At 43.5% G+C, this 25,399-nt stretch overlaps 1 protein-coding gene across 6 annotated transcripts in view; it reads right to left on the reverse strand.

The window, feature by feature from the left end:
* Positions 1-21,867, reverse strand: part of CHD2 (chromodomain helicase DNA binding protein 2) — a 134,956-nt gene extending 113,089 nt beyond the window's left edge. For 2 of the 6 annotated variants that reach the window (XR_006387802.1, XM_044279449.1), the window contains exons 1-6: positions 20,986-21,007; positions 20,199-20,315; positions 13,934-14,127; positions 12,852-12,933; positions 11,398-11,458; positions 6,694-6,717 (exon numbers count right to left, since the gene is read on the reverse strand). Coding sequence is in view for 5 of the 6 variants with exons in the window: in XM_044279449.1 (XP_044135384.1) it covers positions 6,694-6,717; positions 11,398-11,411 (38 nt within the window). In the remaining variant the exon portion in view is untranslated. Of the gene's footprint in view, positions 1-6,693; positions 6,718-11,397; positions 11,459-12,851; positions 12,934-13,933; positions 14,128-20,198; positions 20,316-20,622 lie in introns of all 6 variants that reach the window. The other 4 variants (XM_044279447.1, XM_044279444.1, XM_044279450.1 and 1 more) reach the window with 3 other exon arrangements.
* Between the last annotated feature and the right edge of the window lie 3,532 nt (positions 21,868-25,399).

The following is a 25,399-nucleotide window of genomic DNA, read 5'->3' on the forward strand; positions in this document are numbered from 1 at the left end:
TTAGTATTAGAAACATTGATTTCTTCCACAACAGCATCACATTCGTAGACGGGTTGCGTGTGGTATTGTAGATTTGCCCTCTGCCAGCATGCACTACTCGATACAACCAGCCCATGGACAGGTGAGGCACGTGGCGCTGTTTCTGGAGGATGACTACCATGTTTCTCAAGCTTCAACAACCCCACTAAATGCAGCTCCAATGGCCTGAGACAACTAGAGGCCACATTTCAATAACCAGAGGAGTTTAGAAAGGCTAAAGGGGTCATCCCATAATTACTGTAAAAAAATAATAATCAGACATCATAGTACATGACAGTCTCTTTCTAACAAAGCTAGATCCTGCCCTGTACCAAACATGGATCCAGAGATCTCCACATTTATTGCCCTGCTAGATTTATACCAAGCTGACAGCTCAAGGGGAGTGTCTTTTCTACTGCAGCTAAGGGGGCGTGTCCATGCTCTACCTATCACAGCTCAGGAGGCAGCTGAAGGATGAAACAGAGCATGTGCGGCCATCTCAGTGAGCCGGACAAATAAATAAGAAAAAGAGCAAACAGAAGGTGGCGCTATATGGATACATTTTATTAAATACTAAAGGGCAGCTATGCTATATTTTTAATAGCATGTAATTACAAAAGTATTCAGATCCAGGTGCTGGTTTGAAAACTGTTGAGTGTTTCACAGGACAAACCCTTTAAGCTGAATTAGTTGCCATGAACATGACTTTACAGATGCAGTCTTCATACAAGTCCAAGGATTGTGAATAAACAGGTACAAGACCCTATAATGTGTTCACTATACACTAATGCATTTTCTACGCAAGTCAAAAAAGCGTAAAATGGTCTACTGTAACTAGAGGAAATCCAAACAACAATCTGAAGGGAAGCGCATGGTGGCAGCAACACCCTCCGATGCATTGACTTCCAGTCATGTGACCCCTAGTCTTACGAATGTTCAATGCGGTAGTTGTCGTAAGTAGAGATGACAAGCGGTGGGCTGTGTTTACTTCTGGAGTCATGACAATTATGCTGGGCGAGTCTACAAGCTGCCATTGTTGAGGAGTGGACCCCACAGTCTCTATTAGCCCTGGAGAGGACTGTGTGTGGCCTTCACAGCTCAGGATGACTGGAATGTATAAAAGGACCATAACACAAACATCTGCTCTTGCGATGGTGCTGTGATGGAGGATCATGGTCTGCTCATACAACCGTTGTTGGTGGCACTGCTCCAAGTGGAGAAGTCATTTAAATCTGGGCCACAACAATAACTCTACAAAAATGTAATACATGGCATCAGATCCCAAACTCTCACTAATATAAATTAAATCTAGCAGTCAGTTTTATAAAATCTTCTAGAAGTATTTAGTGAGAGTAATCTGTCCCAATAAACGTCCTTGGAAGCACATGACATGGCTAACTGCAGAAAGATACACATCATGTGGACCCTGCAGTCATGTAAGCTCCACATTCTATAGAGAGCCATTCTAACAGTCCTAGCCATATGCTCAATGAAGGAATGGGACATCTGCATATGTATCAATACATAACAGACAAGGCCCCCTTCTCTTACAGTGTCACCTGCATAACACAAGATTCAAAACACTTCAGCCTCATGCATAAAAAGTGCACTAACAAGAAAGGCCAGTGCTTCTCATGGCAACCAAAGTATGTAGCGTGCAACAGGAACATCTCCCATACCCATCCATGTTCTAGTATGGGTACATCCACCAGGAAGAATAATTCACCACAGATCCATGGCCAAATACATTGCAACAGTGGAAATTTGCACCATAAATTGACATGCTCTGGAAGTCTGCCCCACTGGTCAATCTACACAAATCCATGATATAAGCAGGTTACCAGTACAGCAGACAGAAGCAGAATGTAGGGCGCTGTACACAAGCAAACAGCTACTCTCAACCAAGAACATTTCAGGGGGTGCGGAACAGAACCTGGCTGCATATACACAATATTCCCCAACCCTCACCAGAAATCCAACCTGTCTGATCCTACATTGGTCACCACCCTATCCTGCAACACTGACTAGAAAGGGATGATCAGACCCCAACATTAGATTGTGTGCCATCCTGATAAAGTTATTGGGATCAGAACCTTTATTCATGCCAGCTAATGCAAACCTCTGGTTCTTCTATCTGTATAGTGGGAATAGTATGAGCCCCTTCAGAGAACTCTGAAAAGAACATGGCAATATGTCCATCTCATGACTACACGTATCTGTAGATTTTAATGTTTATTCACAAGTCCTTGTTTTTCCACTACTTTAACCTAGGTCTATGGGTTTGTGAACACCATGGACAACACGGATGCCACCCACTTCCTGAATGCAGACCTATGGAGAGGGTATAACCTGGGTGAAGCCAACTTTTTTTTTTTTATTATTATATCTAGTGTCGCCTCCTAGTGGTAGCTGGGCGTATACCCATGGTGCTGTGTCCCCGAATGACATTAACATAAGAACTCTGATTTTACAAGTTCCAGGTGTTCATGTGAACAAGTCCTGGCTCTGAAATTCCTACTAATCAAGCAAATAACCAAAAAGTGGTAGGCAGTTCCTGGCAACCCCCTGCCAGGGTCCTCCCCATAAAGACATGATACTGTTTGATGTCCAGATTCTTTACTTCCCAGTGCTCACATCTAGGCTTGTTTCCTATAATCTAGCAATATCAACCATTAAATGCATTTTAGGACCTAAACCAATCTTATGCTTAAGGGGGGTTATCCAAGAGTAAGACAGACCTTCCAGAGTGGCCAACCCATGGTGGAGATCATACTTACCTGGCCCCCACCACTGCGTTTGGTGTCTAAGGCCTCGTTCACACTTCAGTGTTTGGTCAGTGATTTCCATCAGTGATTTGTGAGCCCAAACCAGGTGCAACTCTAAACACAGAACAGGAGCAGATCTTTCCCTTCTACCTCATGTCTGTGGAGGCTCCACTTCTGGTTTTGGCTCACAAATCACTGATGGAAATCACTGACCAAACACTGAAGTGTGAACGAGGCCTAACACTCCTGTGCCAGCTCTTCCTCTCCCTTCCGCACTGAGATCAACATCTGTCGACAGTGGGGACATGTGACCACTGCAGCCAATCACAGGCCACAGCAGTTAATTGCTCCCTTTACATCACATGACCAGTTGTCATTATGCAAGGGGAGGACGTCACCACTGCAGCAGTCATGAGTAGGGATTGACCTATATTGATTTTTTAGAGCAGATACCGATAACCTGTGCATTTTCATTTTTGAAAAAAAAATTTTTTTTCCTCACCAGATTATATAATATAAAAATCTAATCTAATAATATAAATATATAAAATATTATATATATATATATATATATATATATATATATATATATATATATATATATATATTTATTTTAATAGTTTGGACTTTTCAGACGTGGCAATGTCTGATATGTTTATTTATTGTTTATATATTTTAAATTTAAATAGGACAAGGGATCTTTTCATCCCTTGTCTTATTCCCCGCAATAGAGCTCTATTAGGGTGAATAGGACCTCACACCCTCTCTGCTGCCCTTTGCATAGTAAACAGCAGCAGGGAGATTACCATGGCAGCCTGGGCTTCAGTAGTGTCCTGGCTGCCATGGTAACCGATCGGAGACCCAGGATTACACTGCTGGGGCTCCGATCAGAAGCTTCCACTGCCACCAATAAAGAGGAGGGGAGGGGACCCTGTGGCCACTGCCACCATTGACTTTAATACTGGGGGTGGGATGGGGCGCACTGCGCCACTAATAATTTTAATACTGGGGAGGGCACACTGCGCCACCAATGATAAACGTTTAATACAGGAGGCATGTGCGTCGGGTCAGAGTCAGGCACCGCCTCCTGTATTTGTATTAGACGTTAATTATCATTGGTGGTGCAGTGCGCCCGTACCCCCTCATTGGCAGCGCAGCACAGGGGGGAGGGAGAGAGTGATTCCTTCTCCCGTATACTGCTGAGGGAACATGAGCGCGCTGACAGCAGCGAGCTGGACGCATTATCGGCAAGGTTAGATGCCGATACCTTAAAAAATCATGACTATCGTCCGATAATATAGGTAACTCCGATAATGAGTCGATCCCTAGTCACGAGTCCCCACCATCGTCAGATGTTGATCTCAGTGCGGCAGAGAGAGGAAGAGCTGGCCCAGAAGTGGCGGGGACCAGGCAAGTATGATCTCCACCACGAGCTGGCCACCCTGGGAGGTCTCTCTTACTCCTAAATAAACCCCTTTAAGAGAAACAAATACACAAAAGAACATGACTAACCAAAATAGAGGATCGCCCATGCTTCCTCTATATAACACACCAAACTTTAGTCTTTTGATAAACGGTAATACAACCTAGTAGAAACTAAAGCACTGTCTAAAAATATAACTGAAGCTCTGTGCTAGTACTGCAAATACATGCCGAGTTGATGGTGGGAATAAAACCTGTTTCACACATCAGATAACACAAATTAAATGGACACCAAACCTGAAGAAGATATATTGTGCCCCCTGTTGATGTGCATTAAATTCTGTCTGCTGTATTCTGGCACCAGCCATTTCAGGCTGAAGAGCTGCCAACATTAAAGGAATAGCTATCCTCGAACTATATACTACATAACTAGTGATTGTGTCTGTATGCTACTGAAACAAACAAGTCTGGTATAAATTGCCTTCAGACGGCAAAGGGGTGTGTGAGGCCGTATCCGCTCTTCTATAACAGACAAAGTGGCAGAGCGGTGAGAGACAGTTTTGTCTAAGAATTGCGGGGGGGAAAAAAATAATATGAAAAACTATATGTAGTGCTAGATGAGACCGGGTAAGATCAAATGAAGAGGAATAATTGCTGCAATTGTTCTAGACCTCTAGGTGTTCCTTTAAAATGTAAAAAGGGTTGCTTCAATGTCTGATGATCATTGCCTTATGTAACTTCTAGAACATCCATAAAAGTTTCCATACATAATCTAGGATTAGTGTCCCTTTAAGTTGAGTAATGGTAAGATCACCTTTTTAGCGGTTTCCAACCTTGTCACAATTTTTTTTTTCTAAACTGGATTTGAGCTTATTGTTACAATGAAAGGGCAGCTCCATTAAAGATGACGCGCATTTCACAGCCAATAACGTTAGAGATGCAATAAAGACAACCCAAAAACCGCATCCTCTACAAAACGGTTGTAAGAGAAAGATAGTAGTAGTTCTGCAGATACAACTCTTAGGCCTCTTGCACACGACCGTATGGATTTTTCAGTATCTTGTAGGCCGCAAAAAAAAATACGGATGACGTCCGTGTGCATTACGTTTTTTTGCGGAACATCTGGCCCCTGATAGAACAGTACTCTACTTGTCCGTTATGTGGACAATAATAGGACATGTTCTATCTTTGAACGGAACAACGGAAGGCATACGGAGTACCTTACCGTTTTAATTGCGGATCCATTGAAACGGAACGTAAACAGGGAGGTGGACGTTCATGTGCAAGAGGCCTTAATGGCTAAAAATGATCAAAGGGATGATTTTAATTTTATTTATGTTTATGTTGTTCCATTAAAGGGGTTATTCCATGAAGAGCACTTATTACCTGTTCATGGAATAGTTGAATATTAGATCACAGTTCACCCCACTGGATCACCTCCAGCCATTACCGAGTAGTAAAGGATTTGTCACATTTCTGTACATACAGCCACACCTGTAACTTCTGGATAGTTCAATTCTAATCATCATTTATAACAGGAATGCCCAACCTGTGGCCCTCCAGCTGTTGCAAAACTACAACTCCCAGCATGCCTAGACGGCCTACAGCAGGGCATGGTGGGAGTTGTAGTTTTTACAGCTGGAGGGCCACAGGTTAGACATCACTGATTTATAAGAATTTAAATATTAGATGCTGCTTGAAATGCGTTGAAAGAAAAACTCCAGCCGTCACAAGATTACTGAAAGATTGGGCACATCATTTCTTACAAACTAAAGACAAGGAGCCAGAGCCCTGTAGTAATATGACAGCTGCTGGCATATTTGAGGTGCGGGGGAAGGGGGGGTCTCCACTAGCTGGGCCACAACAGTCCGTGTAGGACGCCCAGAGTCTTTGCAATATGCAGGCAGGAATATACAGACGATACGTGGTAGATTTCTCATGTTTGACTGGAGTTGTTCTTCAAAAGGGATGTCTCACTGCAGCAAATAGCATTTATCATGTAGAGAACGTTAATACCAGGCACTTACTAATGTAATGTCCATATTATCTCCTTTGCTGGCTGGATTCATTTCTCCATTACATTATACACTGCTCATATTCAGGTGTTATGACCATCCTGCAGTCCATCAGCGGTGGTCATCCAGCACACTATAGGAAAAAGTGCTGGTCAGGACCGTGGGATTGCACAAAAGCTGGTGCTTTTTCTGGATTGCAGAGTGTTTGTACACATGGGAAGGAGCAGTGTATATTGTGATGGAAATATGAATCCAGCCAGCAAAGGAGGAAATATGGACAGTCACATTACATTAGTAAGTGGCCAAGTTATAAATACTACTGCTGAAGTGACAACCCCCAACTCTGCCCCAATCTTCACAAGTTATAAATTACAAATAAAATCCTTCACAACTGAACACACTGGGAGACCTTCTGCTGGGTATGCTCAAACACATGCAACATTGTAAAACTAAAGGTACATAAGAAAACTTACCGAAATGTAGGCATCCACGTTTGTCTGAGGGGAAAAACATACATAGATTGTTAGAAAGCCGGCTAGCAGAAGACAGTGCACGTTTATTCAGAGTAGATAATAACTCCAACCAAAGAGCAGCAAAACACCAAGACATAAGCCCTACATGATCAAGTATCCAGAGCCGCAGGAACAGCGGAATCACACTTCACTAAAAACTAGAGAAAAGGTCATCATTGCCACTAGACTTGACCTCGGCAGGCAACGGCTGCACAAGAATCGTAAAGAAACACTTCCGTCAGAAAGGGGTAGTTGTTAACTTAATGGTCATAAACTTTTTTCTTTAGAATTTTTGTCTGTTTATTTTTTTTGTTTGGCATAAATATACCACTGAAAATCAAAATATTGCCCTATAAGAGTTCTGTATAGATAGGTAATCCATTGTCAGTTTACTGGAGCTGTGATGGGATGATGTTATCATGATACTAGTAGATGTAGAATTAGTATAACTGTATGGCGGCTCTATGGTTCTCTTGATAGGACTAGATAAAGAAGACTGCAGAAGACCAATGCTCTTCTCAGTATAACGTGTTATGTTCTAAGTGAGTCATTACAGCGGGCTCTCTGGTTGTACCGATCGTCTTGCAGAGGGTTAGGCGAGGCTGTTTGCCATGCTAAAAGTCCGAACAAGACAAGAAGTAGAATACAAGGAGCGACTTCAAAAATGTATATCCAGAAAACAATCTTCCAATTATTATAAAACTGATGGAAGAGTCCCTGTAAGGGTCCATTCACACGTCCGTAGAATGTGTCCGGATCCGGACCTATTAATTTTCAATGGGGCCGTAAGAGACGTGGACAGCACACAGTGTGCTGTCCGCATTTCCAGTCCGCGGCTCCTGAAAAAAATAACAATAATAGAACATGTCTTATTCTATAGCGGATAAGAATAGGCATTTCTATAGGGGTGCTGGTCGGGTGTATTGCGGATACGCAATACACAACAGACGTGTGAATGGACCCTAATAATTATCAAAGCTTCAACTGTCAGCACTGATTGGACAGGAGACTGTAGGCACCACCTCCAATGGGTAACACCCAGTTATCACTTTATTCATATTTCTAAGAGGAATTGGCACAAAGAAAAGAATCGCCACAATTATGGTTTATGGCTAATGCATTTACTAAAACAGGCTGAGTGGTGATGGGTCCTTTTTTTAAAAGCTCCAATACAAAGCGAACTACAAAATACATTCAAGTGCTGGTCACATCCATGAAATATAAACCTGGAGACCTTTGGCTGATGAAGCTTATAGTCATAGCATCTGCTATGTCGATCAATAGGGCTCATCAAATTTAGCTGAACCTGCCAGTGGCCTGCAGATTCTTTACACTTGGTTATCTATTGGCAGACGCTGTGCACAGTAACTGGGTTTCTTGTTTGGTAAGATAGCAGCAACTAGAAAGACCTGTGAGAAATGAATATGGCAGCCCGACCACCACATCTACCTGAAGATGTAAGGAGGGATGCAATTGTCTGCGTTGCTTACAAAACAAAAACACCCCAGACTATTACTTAGCTCTCATCTGGCTGACTAGAAAATGGTTAAGAGCCTATATAAACAGCTGGAAAATGCCTGGTCCTGGACATGACAAACCCTGGGTAAATAAGGCTTCACAGAAAACAAAGGTCTTCTGATCTCTGGTGCCTGACATGAAATATGAAAAACCATCTACTGGCCTTATGGAAGAGGTATTAAGGGAAATAGCTGACTAAAGGCGTTATCCCATGACTAATGTAAAGACATCATATAGGAAATGACAACCTCTTTCTAACAAAGCTAGAACCAGCCCTGTACCTCACATAGGCTCAGACATCTCCCCATTCACTCCTCCAGTAGCTATATTAGATTTATTTCAAAATGGCAGCTTAGGGGGTGTGTCTGCTGCAGATGGTGGCAAATTGAAGGATGGAACTGAGCATGTACGTCCACCTCAGGGACGTGGACAAAGAAATTGGAAAAAGAGCACACAGTAGGTGGCGCTATACAGATTTCATTGAATAGCTCAGAGGCTATACTAAAATTTTAATTACATGCAATTACAAAAGTATTCAGATCCAGGTGGTGGTTTGAAAACTGTAAAATATCTTTCATGGGACAACCCCTTTAAAAATGATATTACAAGCACTTATTTGCGCTTTTGGTGGACAGTGTGCACAGATTAGGCTTTCCAAAGTTACACGATTAATAAAAAAAAGCCTACAAAAATTTAACTGAAGGTACCATCTACTGCTCTTTATTTTAGGGTTTAGATTTCCATACAAATGATGTAAATAATGGAATCCTAAGGTTTCCCAGCCTGAGATGTGTGTGAACAATGCTGCTATACATTATTGCAATTCATCCATTAGCTACCAATCGGGTTAAAAAAAAAAATATATATATATATATCTCTGAGCGTGATGGGTTTATATCCAGACAGATATATGAAAGTATATATACACCCTTGATCTGAACATTTAATACCCCTACAAATATTGTGTTGTAATGCAAATTTACATACAAACGAAACACAAATAATGAGACTCCCTGAAAGTTTCTCATGTATTTACATTAACAAAAAAAAAAAAGTTTTGTACACTAAAACTACACGTTCCACATTCTATTCCGTTTGGATAATTATCCAATTTTCAGAGTTTTGATCTAAATTTTGCGATATTCTTACAACTGAAAAATGGTTTGTGGAAAACCTACATTATGACATTCAATATTAATCCTGCAGAACATGGAAACTAACGGAAGAGAAATGTAAACATTTTATAAAACTACTCGTCCGACGCCCAGATAACTAGTTAATAGTTTACATCAATACGTGGGGAGTTCTATAAACTTGCACAGAATTTAAATACTGATCCAACCTTCATCAGAAATATATGATATTCACACACAAGGATGTACATCATGATAAAAAGGTGCACAAATCATTTCATATCCAATTTGATAAAAATATTAAAAACCACTAATAAATCTAGAGGTGAAGACGAGCGAATTTCAGGGACTCCCCTGCATAACAGAAACTGAACGGATCCATTTTGCAGCCCATAGACTTCTATTATGACGGAATGAATAACAGAATTTCTCTAAAGGCATTCCGTCATAGAATTGCGTTATGGTCCGCGGTAACGGAATCCAAAACGCAATTCACTTTTTACCAAACAAAGCGTGAACAAATTTCAAAATATGAAATTTGCTCATCTCTAGTGAAGATCTAATATTAGCCCTAGAAGCAATGCTGAGGATTCTACAAGGCTGACTTACCGTATTTTTCGCCGTATAAGACGCACTTTTTCTTCCCCCAAAATGGGGGAGAAATGCCCCTGCGTCTTATACGGCGAATGCAGTCAGTTTTACATCGCTGGATGCGATGTAAAGCGAGCGGGGACTCGGGGAGGGACTGGGAGGAGGAGCTGGGGCCGGCAATAGCGGCGGGGCGGTGCAGTCACTGTACTAAAGGCCCGCCCCGCCGCTCCGGTGTACTAATAAAATGTCATATTCAATTAATGGTTACTAGATATGCCCCTTTATGCCTAATGGTACCTTAAATCCTAAGCGCATCCGTACAATGCAGGCCGGGCGGGCGGCAGCGTAACTCCCTGATGTCACGTGCCTGTGCCGCCTACTTTAAGAATGAAGCAGGCGGCGCAGGCAAGTGACGTCAGTGAGTGACGCGACGCGCCGGCTGCCCGGCCTGCCGGCATTGTACTAAAGCGCTTAGGATTTAAGGTACTTTTAGGAATAAAGAGGCATATTTAATAACTATTAACTGAATAAGACATATTATATTAGTATACTGGAGCGGCGGGGGATCTGTGGATGGCACAGTTATGGGCTGGGAGGGTCTGTGGATGACACATGTATAACAGTGCCATCCACAGATCCCCCCCCTGTAACAGTGCCAGCCACAGATCCCCCCATAACAGTGTCTGTCATCCACAGTTCCCTCATAACAGTGTCCGTCATCCACAGTTCCCCCCATAACAGTGTCCATCATCCACAGTTCCCTCATAACAGTGTCCGTCATCCACAGTTCCCCCCATAACAGTGTCCGTCATCTACAGATCCCCCCCATAACAGTGTCCGTCATCTACAGATCCCCCCATAACAGTGTCCGTCATCCACAGATCCCCCCATAACAGTGTCCGTCATCCACAGATCCCCCCATAACAGTGTCCGTCATCCACAGATCCCCCCATAACAGTGTCCGTCACCCACAGATCCCCCCATAACAGTGTCCGTCACCCACAGATCCCCCCATAACAGTGTCCGTCATCCACAGATCCCCCCATAACAGTGTCCGTCATCCACAGATCCCCCCATAACAGTGTCCGTCATCCACAGATCCCCAGTAATAGTGCCATCCACAGACCACCTAGTTCCAAACCCACAGCACACCTTTTGGTTAAAATTTTTTTTTTTCTTATTTTCCTCCCCAAAAACCTAGGTGCGTCTTATACGCCGGTGCGTCTTATACGGCGAAAAATACGGTATTTCAACCAAAGATGAATTCTCTTTTTTTAAAGCTAAAGCAAATACAGTCCTGCTAGAAAACAAAACCTTAAACACATGTACTAGTTATGAAAATATATTTTCCAAATATTACACAGAAAAAAAATAAAAAAAAATTGGGATTTACACAGAAATATTTTCTAAATGAGTCACCCACCTGGCAATCGGCATCACTTAGTATTCGATCATAAATGACAGAACCATTTCTTTCAGTCTCCCTGTGAATAAAGAAGAAGCAAACGTTAATATGAAGCTTAATAGGACGGCTTTCTATTTATCTACTGCTGGAACAAAAAATAACTCAACAGCACAAAAAGTATGGTGTAAAAAATACATAAAATAATCATTTTAGACTTCTGAAAATCATGCCTGAAATAGTGGGTCCAGCTGCAGCTAAAACCCTGACTAGAAATATACAGCAATACTGATTCTGTCCTAGTAAAAAACTAACATTAATATTCCAAACATTGCAATGATCTCTCTATATGTCTCTATGTATATATGCAGACAGTAGAGTCCCATTATTATGACCACTTCCCTTTTGACGGAAGTCACGTTTCGTGGCCTGGCTTGCTGGGCATATAAGGTGTGCCATAGGCTGTCTGCACAAACTGCAGATTTTACCCATGTGTGAACTGTTCACGTGCTGCCGTGATAAAAGTGTATCATGAGTGGCCAAATGGCACGACTGTGAATAAGGGGCGTGAAAACCGCAGAGCACCACGTGCCAGTGATGTGAGAGATGAACGTCTGCCATAGAAGCTGCACAAGGGTGGACTGACAATACAGTGGAGCAGCTCACTGCCAAAATGAACCAGGGGCTACAAGACGTGAGTCTTAAAAAAAAAACAACAACACACACACACAACACAGTTCAGCGAACCCTACTGCGTACGGTGCTCTGAAGCAGATGGGTGGTCACTGCACCTCTACTATCAAAGCTGTGTCAGAGGAGCCGCAGTCCGATAAGGGGATGTCGCCGACACATGGACTGTTTCCTGGGCAGATCATGGTGGTGGAGCCCTTACAAAAACTGACCGAAATGCCTAAAGTAGCTGAGGCCTTATAATTCTCTCAAGCAAATCTCTATGTCGATGCTTTAGCAGAGATCCTCTCTTTTCTACTTCTCAGCTATTAAAGAGAACTTGTCACATGGAACATGGTGTCAGAGCTGCAGGCAGCACGTTATAGAGCAGGAGCTGAGCAGATTGATATCTAGTTTTGTAGGAAAAGATCCAGTAAAATTTGCTATTTATTCATTTAAATTCCTTCACATTCTGGACTTTGAAGTCTGGGAGGCGGTTCTACCACTGACTGACAGCTATCTCTGTATACACCGTCATAGAGGGAAGTCTGTCAATCACTGATGGGACCGTCTCCGGGACTGCAAAGTCCAGAACGTAAAGGAATTAAATGAATAAATAGCACATTTTAATGGATCTTTTCCTACAAAACTAGATATCAATCTGCTCAGCTCCTGCTCTATAACATGCTGTCTGCAGCTCTGACACCATGTTCCATGCGACAAGTCCCCTTTAAGGCCAACTACCGTGTATGTCACCATTTGTTGTACCCTGATCTCTCTACTTGAGGAGATATGTTGGCCCTTACCTCTGCTTTCATGATGAATCTTGAAGGTTCTTGTCGGCTTTGACCTCCTTACACCATACACCTCAGGTTATTCTTCCCACGTCTAAAAAATAAAAGGGAACTCTATAGATGACCTGCTGAATACTCTAGGTAAATACAAGTCTAGGATGAGGTTGGTCTAAAACTGACAATTCATTCAGCATTTATTTAAATACCAGGGCCACAAGACTGAGCAGAGTGCCAATTATAAGCCCCAAAAAAAAAAATACTTAAGAACTCCCATAATTTTTTTTTATTCTCTGACCTGTTCTAAAAGGTACTTGATGTAATGTGTAGTGAAGGTAATCTTTTTACCAGTACCTGTATTTGCGAGTTATAACCTCCCTTCTGAGCCTCAGCTATGTCATGTGACCAGCAAGTCAGTTTCTCTATGTATTTCTATGGGAGTCTCAATGTCAGTCTAATAGGAATAAATAGACGTAACTGACTTCCTGTCTTGTGTCAGCTAGAAATCAAGAGTGTTGGTCACATGACACAGCTGAGGCTCAGAAGGGAGGTTATAAGTTATAAATCACAAATACACACACTGAAAAGAAGATTATATTCACAACAATTTACATCATGCACCTTTCTAACAGGTCTGAATAAACATTTTTGTGAGAGTGCTACTTAAAAAATAGTTTCCTTGTTGCGTTTCCACCATTAAAAGTACATTTTCTATTCTCATTCCTTATATCACCCCCCCCAAGTCCTGACAACGCTGGTCTATTAGAACCATACTGAATATAAATGTAAGAAGCGTGGTAAAACTAGGTATTAACAACAGGTCCTTTTATCATGGTTTTCCACCGAGGTTGAGGTAACAGTTCCTAGAACTGCATCTTTATGAGAAATTACTGCACGGTTTCACATATTACAACCCATTTCATCTACCCCTCCTCCCTTACATATTACAGCACAGTACAGAACGTCTCCTTCCTGTATAATGTGACATCTATTGGGAGGGATCCTGAATTCCTCTCAACACATACACTGCAAACACAGCAGGAACCCTCCCTAAAAATTCCTACATGCGGCACTTATTTCTCACCCACGGATCTTACCTTTTTCACATCCGCCAGCCTCTCCTTTTTGGGAAGAGACTTCTCTTTCGTATGAGAGCTTGGCTCCTGTGATTCACATTCTGATTCAGACTGGCTCTCTGATGACTCCGAGCTGCTACTCGATTCACTGGCCTGTTTCTGATTGGCTGCCGAACTCGGACGCAGAGTGATTGGACTCTTCTGATGCTGAATGGCTAGATAGGACAGATAAAATGTACACATGAAACTAGACTCCAAATACAATACTATTAGTACTGGATATGACCAGCTCCACATCCTTAACCAACTATGAAACCCCTAAGTCTATGTGGTTTATTCATTCTTGTAAGCCATTAAAGGGGTCGTCTCACTGCAGCAACTGCATCTATCATGTAGGTAACAGAAAACCATCCAGGTGCTGCATCCACTTCATACACTAAGCCTATCAAGTCTCTACCAGCAGGTGGCAGTAGACACACACACGAGGAAGACTTGGACATCTAATACCGTTACGCCATTTTGGAACATAATCCACAAGCCTAATCTGTCCCAGCAGCTGCTGCACTTTCTCAAAATGGAGAATCCTACAACATGTCTCCAACACTAAATAGTAACATCACTGTAGAAATACCCACAGCCATGTCGTTGTACTCCGCCTGAGAGGATTATAATAATCTGTAATTACAGAGAACATGGTCGGCAAGTTGTGTTTATGCCAACAGTGTAGTTGGTAAATTCAGGGTGTCCCAACCCTGCCCTCTTATGGTGGGGCTTACACCCAGCCTGACTGATAGTTGGGGATAGTCCCTGCAAATTCAGGACTGTTGGCATTGCTTTACGGTGTTTTTACACACCGACAATGTGTACAACTCTATTTCTCACTTGTGTCACTTCACCACCGGTAAAAATAAAATGGAGGACCTGCGTTTACATGTGGCGATTCCTCTAAAAGTACTCACATGGTGCCAGCGCCAACATAAGCACAGAAGTTGGCAGATCTTATGAGCCATTGGACCACATACATCCAAAAGAGGTTACACGCATTTAACATTGTGGTAAATAGGCAATGTAAGACACTGACACATACAAGTCTGTCGCTGGTGTGTCCCACATGCATAGTAGACGTCTATGCCACACATCCGGGCTGGCGACAACGGACCTTCTCTAGCTCCTGCCGCCTCACAGTAAAGTAGGCTACCTGAGGCACACGGTATGAAGGCAGCCATTTTGCCAGCATGATCACTAGGGTGTTTCATTTTGTAATGGAAAAAACGCCCCGAGTCTCAGTGATGTATATGCCAAATTTCAAGAAGATTGGATAATATTTAGAGATTGCACACTTTGATTTCAGTTTTCTAAAAGTAGGACAAAAATATGATTTTTCAATGTTAATTACTTTTATTGGGAAAACTAGAAATCACAAAACTTAAAATATTAAAAACTAGACACTAAGATTAATAGGTAGTATGATAGGAAAAACTTGTTATATTAACCAACTTTGAAGGATGCAATCCCTTCTTTTGTTAGCTTGGCGATTACTTTTCTGTGATGCTCGACGACCCTCAACAGGAATTGTTTTTGTTGTTCGTCCCTGACCGATTCGTTAAACTTTCTTATCAGAGCAAGTCCTCTTTCTGCGGTATCACTAACCACCTTAAGAGCGTTCACATGGCTTCTTAGAGAATCGCTGCAGTATTCTGTCACGTCGTGGATCCCAAACAATTCAAAGAACGTCTTTGTTTTATTAGTGACTAAATGGCTCAGGTCTTTTCCTTTAAAAACTAGGTTTTTACCCTCTAATCGATTCATTTCCTTTTTCTTTGCAGGTTTGGTTTCTATATTTGTAGTCATATTTTCCTTAACAGCCTGAGTAATAAGTTCGGCCAAAAAAGCCAATCCTACGTTTGTTTCTGACAGATACCAAAGGTGTCTCTTAGCAACTGTGAGAGCACTTTTTTTGACGTCTGCATCTGGTAAGTGCTCAGAAGCTGTAGCATATATCCAAATCATTCTTTGGAACCAATCAACTTACAATTGCCCTGTGCAAAAAGCGACCATATATGAGGCTGACAAAATGTGCAACCCGTTTTTTATTCCTTTTAATTCTCGTTGAGGAATATTCAACTGTTTAGTGGAGGACAAGCTTAAGTGTATATATTGCCTTTGCCATCCACCTTGCTTGATGCAGAGCCCCTGGGATCCAGAAACTGAAGTCGTTTTTAGACAAACCTCCTAGGTACAGGTGAGAGTAGTACTAAAAGTGGTCAATGTGTGCAACCCCTAAATATTATCCAATCTTCCTGAAATTTGGAATATATATCTTTTACATCACTGAGACAGAGGCATAAGCAAAGTCATATGAAAATCACATCTTTGGAAAAATGAAACACCCTAATGATCACAGATAAAAAGTCTGTAAATTCAATAAATGGTCATCGGGGAGGTTCGGCCTCCACTGAGAAACAGACAATCTAATGTGTATGGGGGCTCCTGACAAACAATGTTGGGGGAGAGGAGGATCTGGAGCTTTCAATTTTAACACCTGAGATCCTTTTGTTCTCCCTGGAGATAAGCCACCACTGGAGGTGTCTGGCAGAGGCTGCCTCTTCCCCATAGACACACATACAGATGAGCATGTATCTGTATGGGGGAGGTGGAGGGCAGTTGTCTCATCACCTTCATTACACATCTATTGGTGATGCTTCTTGATGTCCTTGCTGACCACAGTCTGCAGTCACAGGTCACATTTAATTCTCTACAGCTGGGCATCATGCCGTCTTGAGGTAAGGTCCATGGTTTACCATGTGGTAGGTGGTAGGTGGCAGCAGCATGTCAGCTATGTCTGCAGGCAGCATGTTATAGAGCAGAAGGAGCTCAGCAGATTTAATGTAGATTAAAAGGGTTTTTCCGAGATATTTTTATTGATGTCCTAGCCTCAGGATTGGTTATCAATATCAGATCCTTCCTATTTAAGTGTATACTGCAGAGCCGTCCCATGGAAGTAAATGGGACGGCTTCTTGTAATTACACTGATCACCGCTGTGATGTCAACAGCAAGCAGGTAAACAATGAAGGGAAGGCAGCGTTGGCACGGCCTTCCCTTTTATCAGCTGATCGGCGGGGGGTGTCGGACCACCGCCTATCTGATATTGATAACCTATCCTGAGGATAAGTCATCAATAAAAATATCTCGGAAAACAGGTCATTTATTCATTAAAGGGGTTCTTTACCTTTTTCTTACAGATGACCTATCCTTTAAATAGGTCATCATTAGCTAAATCGGTGGGGGTCGACACCCAGGACCCCTACCAATCAGCTGTTTGAGAAGGCAGCGGCGCTACGTCACATGGCCTGAGCGCATCGCAGCCCCATTAAAGCGAACGAGTCCTAAAAAAAAAAAAAAAAAGCTGTTTTGTGAGGCTGTGTCTTTACAACCCATTTCACACACTGCTGTTCAGGAGCCACTTTTTTTCCCCTGGCTTCAGAATTTAAATACAAAAGAATATTAACAAAAACTCCACTGATGGGGGTGGTAAGGACTTTTCTAAGATTTTTATTTTATTTTATTATTATAAAAAAAAATAATAATAATATAATTAACAGTCACCCTCACGCCCATGGCTGCTGTGATCAGTGACTGGTGGGAGGTCATGTACCGATGCAGCCCATGTAACACAAACTGGCGAGAGACCACGGACTGCCGATGCTATAGCAGTGGACTATAAGGACTTTTTATGCCATGTGCAGGTGAAAGATTTTTTTTTTTATATAAAACCTAAAGACTCCCTTTAGCCAAATTCATGTGCTGGCAGTTATTGCCCAGGATTGCACAATGTTCGGGCTCATGCACACGATCGTGGTTTGGTTCCGCATTCTTTTTACAGGTTGGATGTGGACCCATTCTGACACACAATGTAAGTCAATAGGGACAGATCTATTTTCTATTACACAATCTGGCACAATAGAAAACGGATCCGTCCTCCATTGACTTTCAACGGTGTTCAAGATGGATCCGTCTTGGCTATGTTACAGATAATACAAACGGATCCGTTCTGAACAGATGCATGCGGTTGTATTATCTGAGCGGATCTGTCTGGCAGATCCATGACGGATCCGCACCAAACGCGAATGTTAAAGTAGCCTAATTAAGTAGATACAGGTCTGGCAAGAGACACACAGCATTATAAGGCATCATAGTGTGACCCTGTCAGAAGAGCAGAGGTCAGAACGGGAAATCACTGCTCTGGAACTAGCCTATGTTGGGGGGGGGGGGGGTGTAAATTAGATCAAACAAACACAAGCATGTAATAAGTATAGAGCTACACGCTGAAGACATTGGTCCTTCGCTCTCACAGCGCCCAGCCAGGCTGGGTGCACATCACGGTTTTGCTCTACGTTACTCATACATTGGGGGGGGGGGGGAAGAGATTCAAAAGCTTATTACACTCCGCTTTTCCTTCCTTCAAAGTCCAGGGGAAATAAAGTATACATATGTTACAATGGAACGCTATGGTGACGGATGCCAATGTATGGCGTCCATCATAAGTATATGTTTAACGTATACGTGTTTTGTTTTTTTTTTTTTGCATATTTTAAATGAATGCCAAAAAGGGAGTGGTGTGCACAGCTAACACACGGCGGGCAGAAATGCCCACCACTGCTGACGCCCCCAGTTACCAGGAGGCCCAACAGCTTATCAGATCCGCAGCAGCCACAAGATGGCCTTTGAACTTCTAGAAAGCAACTTCCTCCTCCTGCTTGTGGAGAGCACAGAGCATCAGTGTCAGCACAAAGGGAGAGCCATTTTGTGACTGGAACAGATCGGCTACGTTCACACAGTGAAAACCGGACGTCACACATCTGTTTTAAGGACAACTGTAGTCTATGGGGTTATTCACACAGCAGTTTGACAGTCAGTGAATAATGGACGTAAAGAAAAAACAAACATGTTCTATCTTGTCCGTTTTCACTGACCAACAGCCCCCAAACAATCGAAGGGGACCGTTTAACGTCTTCATTGCTTTCTCCCCCATGTCCCCTGACAACAATGCCCCTTCACAATCCTCTGTATTTCCTCTCATACATCACAGAAAACACACAAGCTTTTCATAAAACAGCTGCAGCTTTATCTGAGGCATTTCTCTAAAATGGCTGCCAGTCACAAAATGTACTCCAAGGACAGTGTGGTGTAGTGCGAGGCTCTCACTCCAGAGAAGGCGGCCATTTTACATCTACACAGCGGCCACCAGCCTGTCTGAGTATATAATAAGCAGTATATAGCAGTATGGAGCTCTGGTCACATCTCTGTACGCTCTATACAATCCTATACAGCCACATCTCCACGATGAAAGCTCAGCTTCACAGGAAACCAGCATTACCTTCACCAGGTCATTCTCTTATAGAAAAAGAGAGAACGGGAAAACGGACGGCAAAAACCACACGGTGGGACATCCCATATCCAAACCCACCGGGAAAATATATATAAAACACTAAACGGTATTCAACCCCATCAGCCCCAGGGGGCTGTAATATATTCTACATAATCAGGTGCTGGGGAGATTACACCAAACTGAAATACTGGTGAAAACATGATGGAAAATACTTCAAGAGGAAATATCTCTCTATAGACAAATACATAGAGACACACTCACACCCTGACAATAGTCACAATCAATGTTATTTCAATGTTATTTTAACGTCCTTATAAACCAGAAAGGAGATGAGATGTAAACCCCGATCCGGAGTAGCCCTGGATGTACAGACACAACACGAGCAGGACTACAGTGTACAGGGCTGTGACAAGGACAGGAACGGGATCACCATCTCTCCCAGGGGACATGACAGGGGCCCGGGAAGGATCTACTACTTTACTCCCAGGCTGTATCTGGGGCCTTGTGAGAAACCACATACATGACACCGTGTCCCCAAATAGACAAAATGGTGCAATGCAGCAGAGACTCCAAATACCCCAAGGTCATGTACCTGCCCCATACAGGAGATGGCACAGATCAGACCCTGGCACTGGGCACAGGCTGGAGGGATCTCTGGGCCTCTCATAGCCCCTACACGTTTCTGTGCAGACCCTGGAAGATTAGGGTGTGGCAATGAGAGTCAAGGTCAGCGCTGGGGAGAAAAGCACAGAATATTGGGAGGCTGTGAAGCCTGCTGGGAGTCGTAGTTTCACAACAATTTGCGGAGCTTGGGGTCTGTGGCAGAAGGTGAATGTGACAGACCGGGTGGGCAGGGGTCTGATCCCAGCATGCCCTGACACATCATGCCCTCATACCTGGATGCATTGCTGCGCGCTGAGCCGCCGTCCTCCTCCTCCGTGCTCTTCTCCATCGTGTACCCGGGGCAGGTGGCAGGCTCCGGGCCTTTGTAGTAGCAGGTGCCCAGGTAGGTGCTGTCAAAAGTTGAGAGAGAAGTAAGGTCCCCGGCTAGAAGGCTGGCAGCCCCGCCGGGCACATCCCGGGGCACGCTCGCCGCCTCGCCGCAGACACCCGCACATATACACGCCCGGTGTGCGGGGAGATGTGGCAGCCGCCGTCCGGGCACCGAGTGCGGCCGCCAACTTAGCTTCGGTCGCCTCGCCCGGACACACTATTTATGATTACGTCATCAGACGGCATAGTGAGCAAAAAGCGAGAAAATAGCCCAAAATGTGCAGAACCCGAAGGAATCACTAGCGGTAGTAGTGACCGGACGCTCACCTGTCTATTCCATGTACTGATCCTGCAGCCGGGGCAGCGACTCCGGAGGTCGGAAAAACAAGAGAAAAATAAACATTATCGGGGGGAAAATCGAAAAAAAGGCGAAAAGTGGGTGACATGGAAGTCTACTCGTGGGGTCGATAACGGGGGTGAGCGAGAGCCCGGGGTCGGCAGGAAGACCGGCGGAAGGGCTGCGGATCAGAGCGCACAAATATGGAGGTGCGCCATGAGCTGGGAAAACAACGAGCAGACTCCTCGGCTCCGCGCCGCTCGGAAAAGGCGGCGGACGCCGGAGCTTCGATCCTCGCAGGGATCTCCGGGGGAGCAGCGGGCGAGAGGGGGACACAAGTTCCACAAAGTTACCCTGAAGTGAAGGGGAAAGCGGCAAGAAGAGTGCGCTCTCTAAGGCACAGCCGCCATCTGTAGCTCCTTCCCAGCTCTGAGCTCTGCCTGTGATTGACACTCTGTACATTTACCCCAGAACTCAGGCGATGTACTGAGGACCCACCCCCTCCATCTCCACCATTACCACCCAGTACTCGGGAAGGGGCACCCAGCATGAGGGGCACAGGGGACCCTGCTACACAGGGCAGGGGGCTCTCCTTCACTAGCAGGGGTGCTGCACCCTCTAAGCTAATAAGTGTCCTTTGTCTCCATTACCTCAGTAAACGTTGCAGTCCTCTGGATACACCACTTCCTCTCTCTACAGGAAGTAAGCCATTTTGTGAAGAAAGTTTTCTAAAATGTCTCCTCGAAGGGACTGAGACCACACCAACTAATGCACTGGCATATGAGGGGCACATGTGGGAGGAGCCATAGACACCCCAGTCTCACAAATACCAGTCATATGTGGTGGTCAAGCCATAATTGTTTTTAAGTCCTTGTCTCCAACACCATAAAAGACTAATGGAACCTTCTCAACTCTACAGCGCCGACCTAGTGGAAGGACACCTTGCACAGATAACCTCTGTAATGTGTTTTACTAAACCAACTCAGTCTTTTCATTCTTTTTGAGAGGAACTTGTAAAACGTTTAAAGGCTATGTACACCTTTGGAGGCAATTTTTGTTTATGATTGCATTTTACTCATTTGTGGCTAAAAATCATATCTTCAATTGGCCTTTATTAAAAATATTGAGCCGTTCTGTCACAAAGGGTAACTGGTATTTTCAGTTTGTTTCGGTCATCTAATAAACCTTGTCTCTTAACTACTAAGAGGTCATAAACACTTATTTAAGCCACATTCTTATCAGTAAGATAAGAACTGAACTAATGAGTGTTTATAATGTCAAAGATTAAAGATAAGGAGCCCATCAGCTCCTAAGCTGACGGAAAAGAGAGAAAATCCACTGGCTGCTACTACAGCATCTCAGCTTTGTATAGAAAATAAGATTCCATATTTTTAATAAATATCAATGAAAAAAACGTTTAGCTCAAAATGAGTACAATGCAATAATAAAAAATTGCCCCCTAAGGTTTACATAGCATGCTGAACATCCGATAAATTAGGAGACCCTACCAAGTCAACAGTGGACATTAGATATGTAAGTTTAGAATTGTTCTGGTAAAATCAAGCCTGATAAAGCCATGTAGTGGAAGGTCTACATTGGCATATGGAGACTTGAAGACGCTATGACGTACAAGGACAATTGGAAATTCATGTTCAGATCTTTGAAGTTCTCAGACATGCTCATCAAGCTCTTCTCACTCTTCAATAACACCACAGTGGGCTCTACCATATGTCCACAGCCTTTAGATGTTTTACCCAGCTTTCACCAATAACAACCACCCCATACCTAATTTTTCCTAAATTGCCACAACCATAAGGAGATTAAACCACTAAAGAAGTAGTGGTTTTAGACCATCACCAACACCTTAAGTACAGTGTTGCTTTACCAAGACTGACCAAGCTTTACAGTGAATTAAGTTTCTCATTATTGAAAAGTCTTGACAGTTGGCATTATGAAAGGAAATTATTTAGTACCAAAATGGTGCAAGGAAATACCGATGAATCATTCAAACCATAAGGACATAACAATAGTCCAATAATCTCCATACAGTTGACCCTAGAATGCTCTTTCTTGACTTCTCATCAGTAGACTCCACTTCAACTGCCCAAGGACTTGAGAGGTCTTTGGAAAATTTGAAAGAAAAGGCCATTGGAATGTTGGCATTACTGTTGCACAAGTCACTTACAATTGCAGTTTCCACTGCGGTTGAGAATCTGATATATTAGGGTAGAGAGTTCAAGAGTATGGGTAATGTACGGGAGAAATCTTGGAGGGGATTGTGGGAAGAGATAAGAGGAGAGTAGAGAAGGAGATCTTGTGAGGATCGGAGATTGCGTGTGGGAAGGTATCAGGAGATCAGGTAAAAGATGTATGGAGGGGACAGATTGTGGATGGCCTTCTATGTCATAGTGTTTTGTAGTGGAATCTCTGGGCAACAGCGAGCCAGTGAAAAAATTGGTAGAAAGAAGAGACAGAAGAGTGACGTGGGAAGAAGTGGATTGGTCAGGTGGCAGAGTTAAGGATAGATTTCTAGGGGTGCGAGAGATCTAATATACCAAACTCAACAGGAAGAGTACTATCCCCTTGTGGGGAGTGTACCACTCAGCAAAGTGGTGCAAGAGTCAACCATTTTCTAGCCAAACTACAGGCAATTTGGGAAGCCGTTTGTTGAATACAGCAGCTCCTAGTATAGTATTCCTAACTGGAGCATTCCAGCCAGAAGAATTTCTTTATTTATAGGTAATCAATGTGTATCGGTGGGGATATGACCACTGGGACCAATCAAGAGTGGAGGACCCAAATCCACCAGTGGCTAGGAGTTTGAAAGGAGCCACGGCTGAGAAGACGCCTTGCTCCTCCATTCAAAGTGTGCGACACCGATGGATCCAGCCAAGAATGGCACTCTGCATTCTGTGCTGTAGACATTAGAGTAGGGATGCAGCTATCAACTATTTTTGTAATCAATTATTCTATCGATTAATCCAACGATTAATCAAGTACTCTAATAGAAAAAAATTAAAAGAATGTTTTTCTTTATAAAAACCCATCTGCCCCCTCAGTGCCATCAACTGCCCCCTCAGTGCCATCAGCTTCCCCCCTAGTGCCATCATCTTCCCCCCTAGTGCCATCATCTCCCCCCCTAGTGCCATCAGCTTCCTCCCCAGTGCCATCAGCTTCCCCCTCAGTGCCATCAGCTGTCCCCCAGTGCTACCCACCTGCCACCAGATTCCCCCCAGTGCCACCATTTCCCCCTCCTAGCCATGTCCCCAGCGCCAGTGAAATAAAATACCTCTCTTGTAGGGGTGCCGCTCCACATGTCGTCCATATTCTTCACTGTGTGCTGCACTGTCATCCTGACGTCGCACAGCGTGAGGTCATAGTGTACACTTACGTGCACTATGTCCTGACGATGTGTCAGGAGGAATTTGCAGTGCGGGCCGGCGGGTGACCACGGAGCGGTGAGTAATACCAAGTGCTTCACTACCGCTCCGTGGTCACATGACACAAACAAATCCTCAATGTAAAAAATTAGCATCAAGTATTTTTTGTGTCGACATACTCGATTCAATCAAGTAATCGTTTCAGCCCTACATTGGAGCATCAAGGGGCATGATCAACCATTGCTCCATCTGAAGTCCTAGTAGTTTAACAGGATTCAGGGAGTCAGTACCCCTAAATAAGACCCTATAATGTGTTCACTATAAACTAACGCACTTTCTGCACAAGTCACAAAAGCGTAAAATCGTCTACTGTAACTAGAGGAAATCCAAAGAACAATCTGACAAGCAGAAGGGAAGTTTGTGATCTACACCCAGTTGTTGTACTCTCCTGAAACAACAATGTACATATTCTGCTAGTTTGGGGAGCAGCATGGTGGCAGCAACACCCTCCGATACATTGACTTCCAGTCATGTGACTTTCAGTCTTATGGATACTCAAAGCAGTAGTCGTTCTAAGTAGAGATGACAAGCGGTGGGCTGTGTTTACTTCTGGAGTCATGACAATTATGCTGGGTGAGTCTACAAGCTGCCATTGTTGAGGAGTGGACCCCACAGTCTCTATTAGCCCTGGAGATGACTGTGTGTGGCCTTCACAGCTCAGGATGACTGGAATGTATAAAGGACCGTAACACAAACATCTGCTCTTGAGATGGTGCTGTGATGGAGGATCAGGGTCTGCTCATACAACCGTTGTTGGTGGCACTGGTCCAAGTGGAGAAGTCATTTAATCTGGGCCACAACAATAACTCTAAAAATGTAAAACATGGAGTCAGCTCCCAAACTCTCACTGATATAAACTAAATCTAGAACATTTCATAAAACTGACTGCTAGAAGTATTTAGTGAGAGTAATCTGTCCCAATAAACGTCCTTGGAAGCACATGACATGGCTAACTGCAGAAAGATACACATCATGTGGACCCTGCAGTCATGTAAGCTCCACATTCTATAGAGAGCCATTCTAACAGTCCTAGCCATATGCTCAATGAAGGAATGGGACATCTGCATATGTATCAATACATAACAGACAAGGTCCCCTTCTCTTACTGTGTCACCTGCATAACACAAGATTCAAAACACTTCCTTAAAGTGTTACAATGTGCTTCATGCATAAAAAGTGCACCAACAAGAAAGGTCAGTGCTTCTCATGGCAACCAAAGTATGTAGCGTGCAAAAGGAATATCTCCCATACCCATCCATGTTCTAGTATTGGTACATCCACCAGGAAGAATAATTCTCAACAGATCCATTGCCAAATACATTGCAAA

The sequence above is a fragment of the Bufo gargarizans genome, chromosome 2, assembly GCF_014858855.1.
Source record: "Bufo gargarizans isolate SCDJY-AF-19 chromosome 2, ASM1485885v1, whole genome shotgun sequence".
NCBI lineage: Eukaryota > Metazoa > Chordata > Amphibia > Anura > Bufonidae > Bufo > Bufo gargarizans.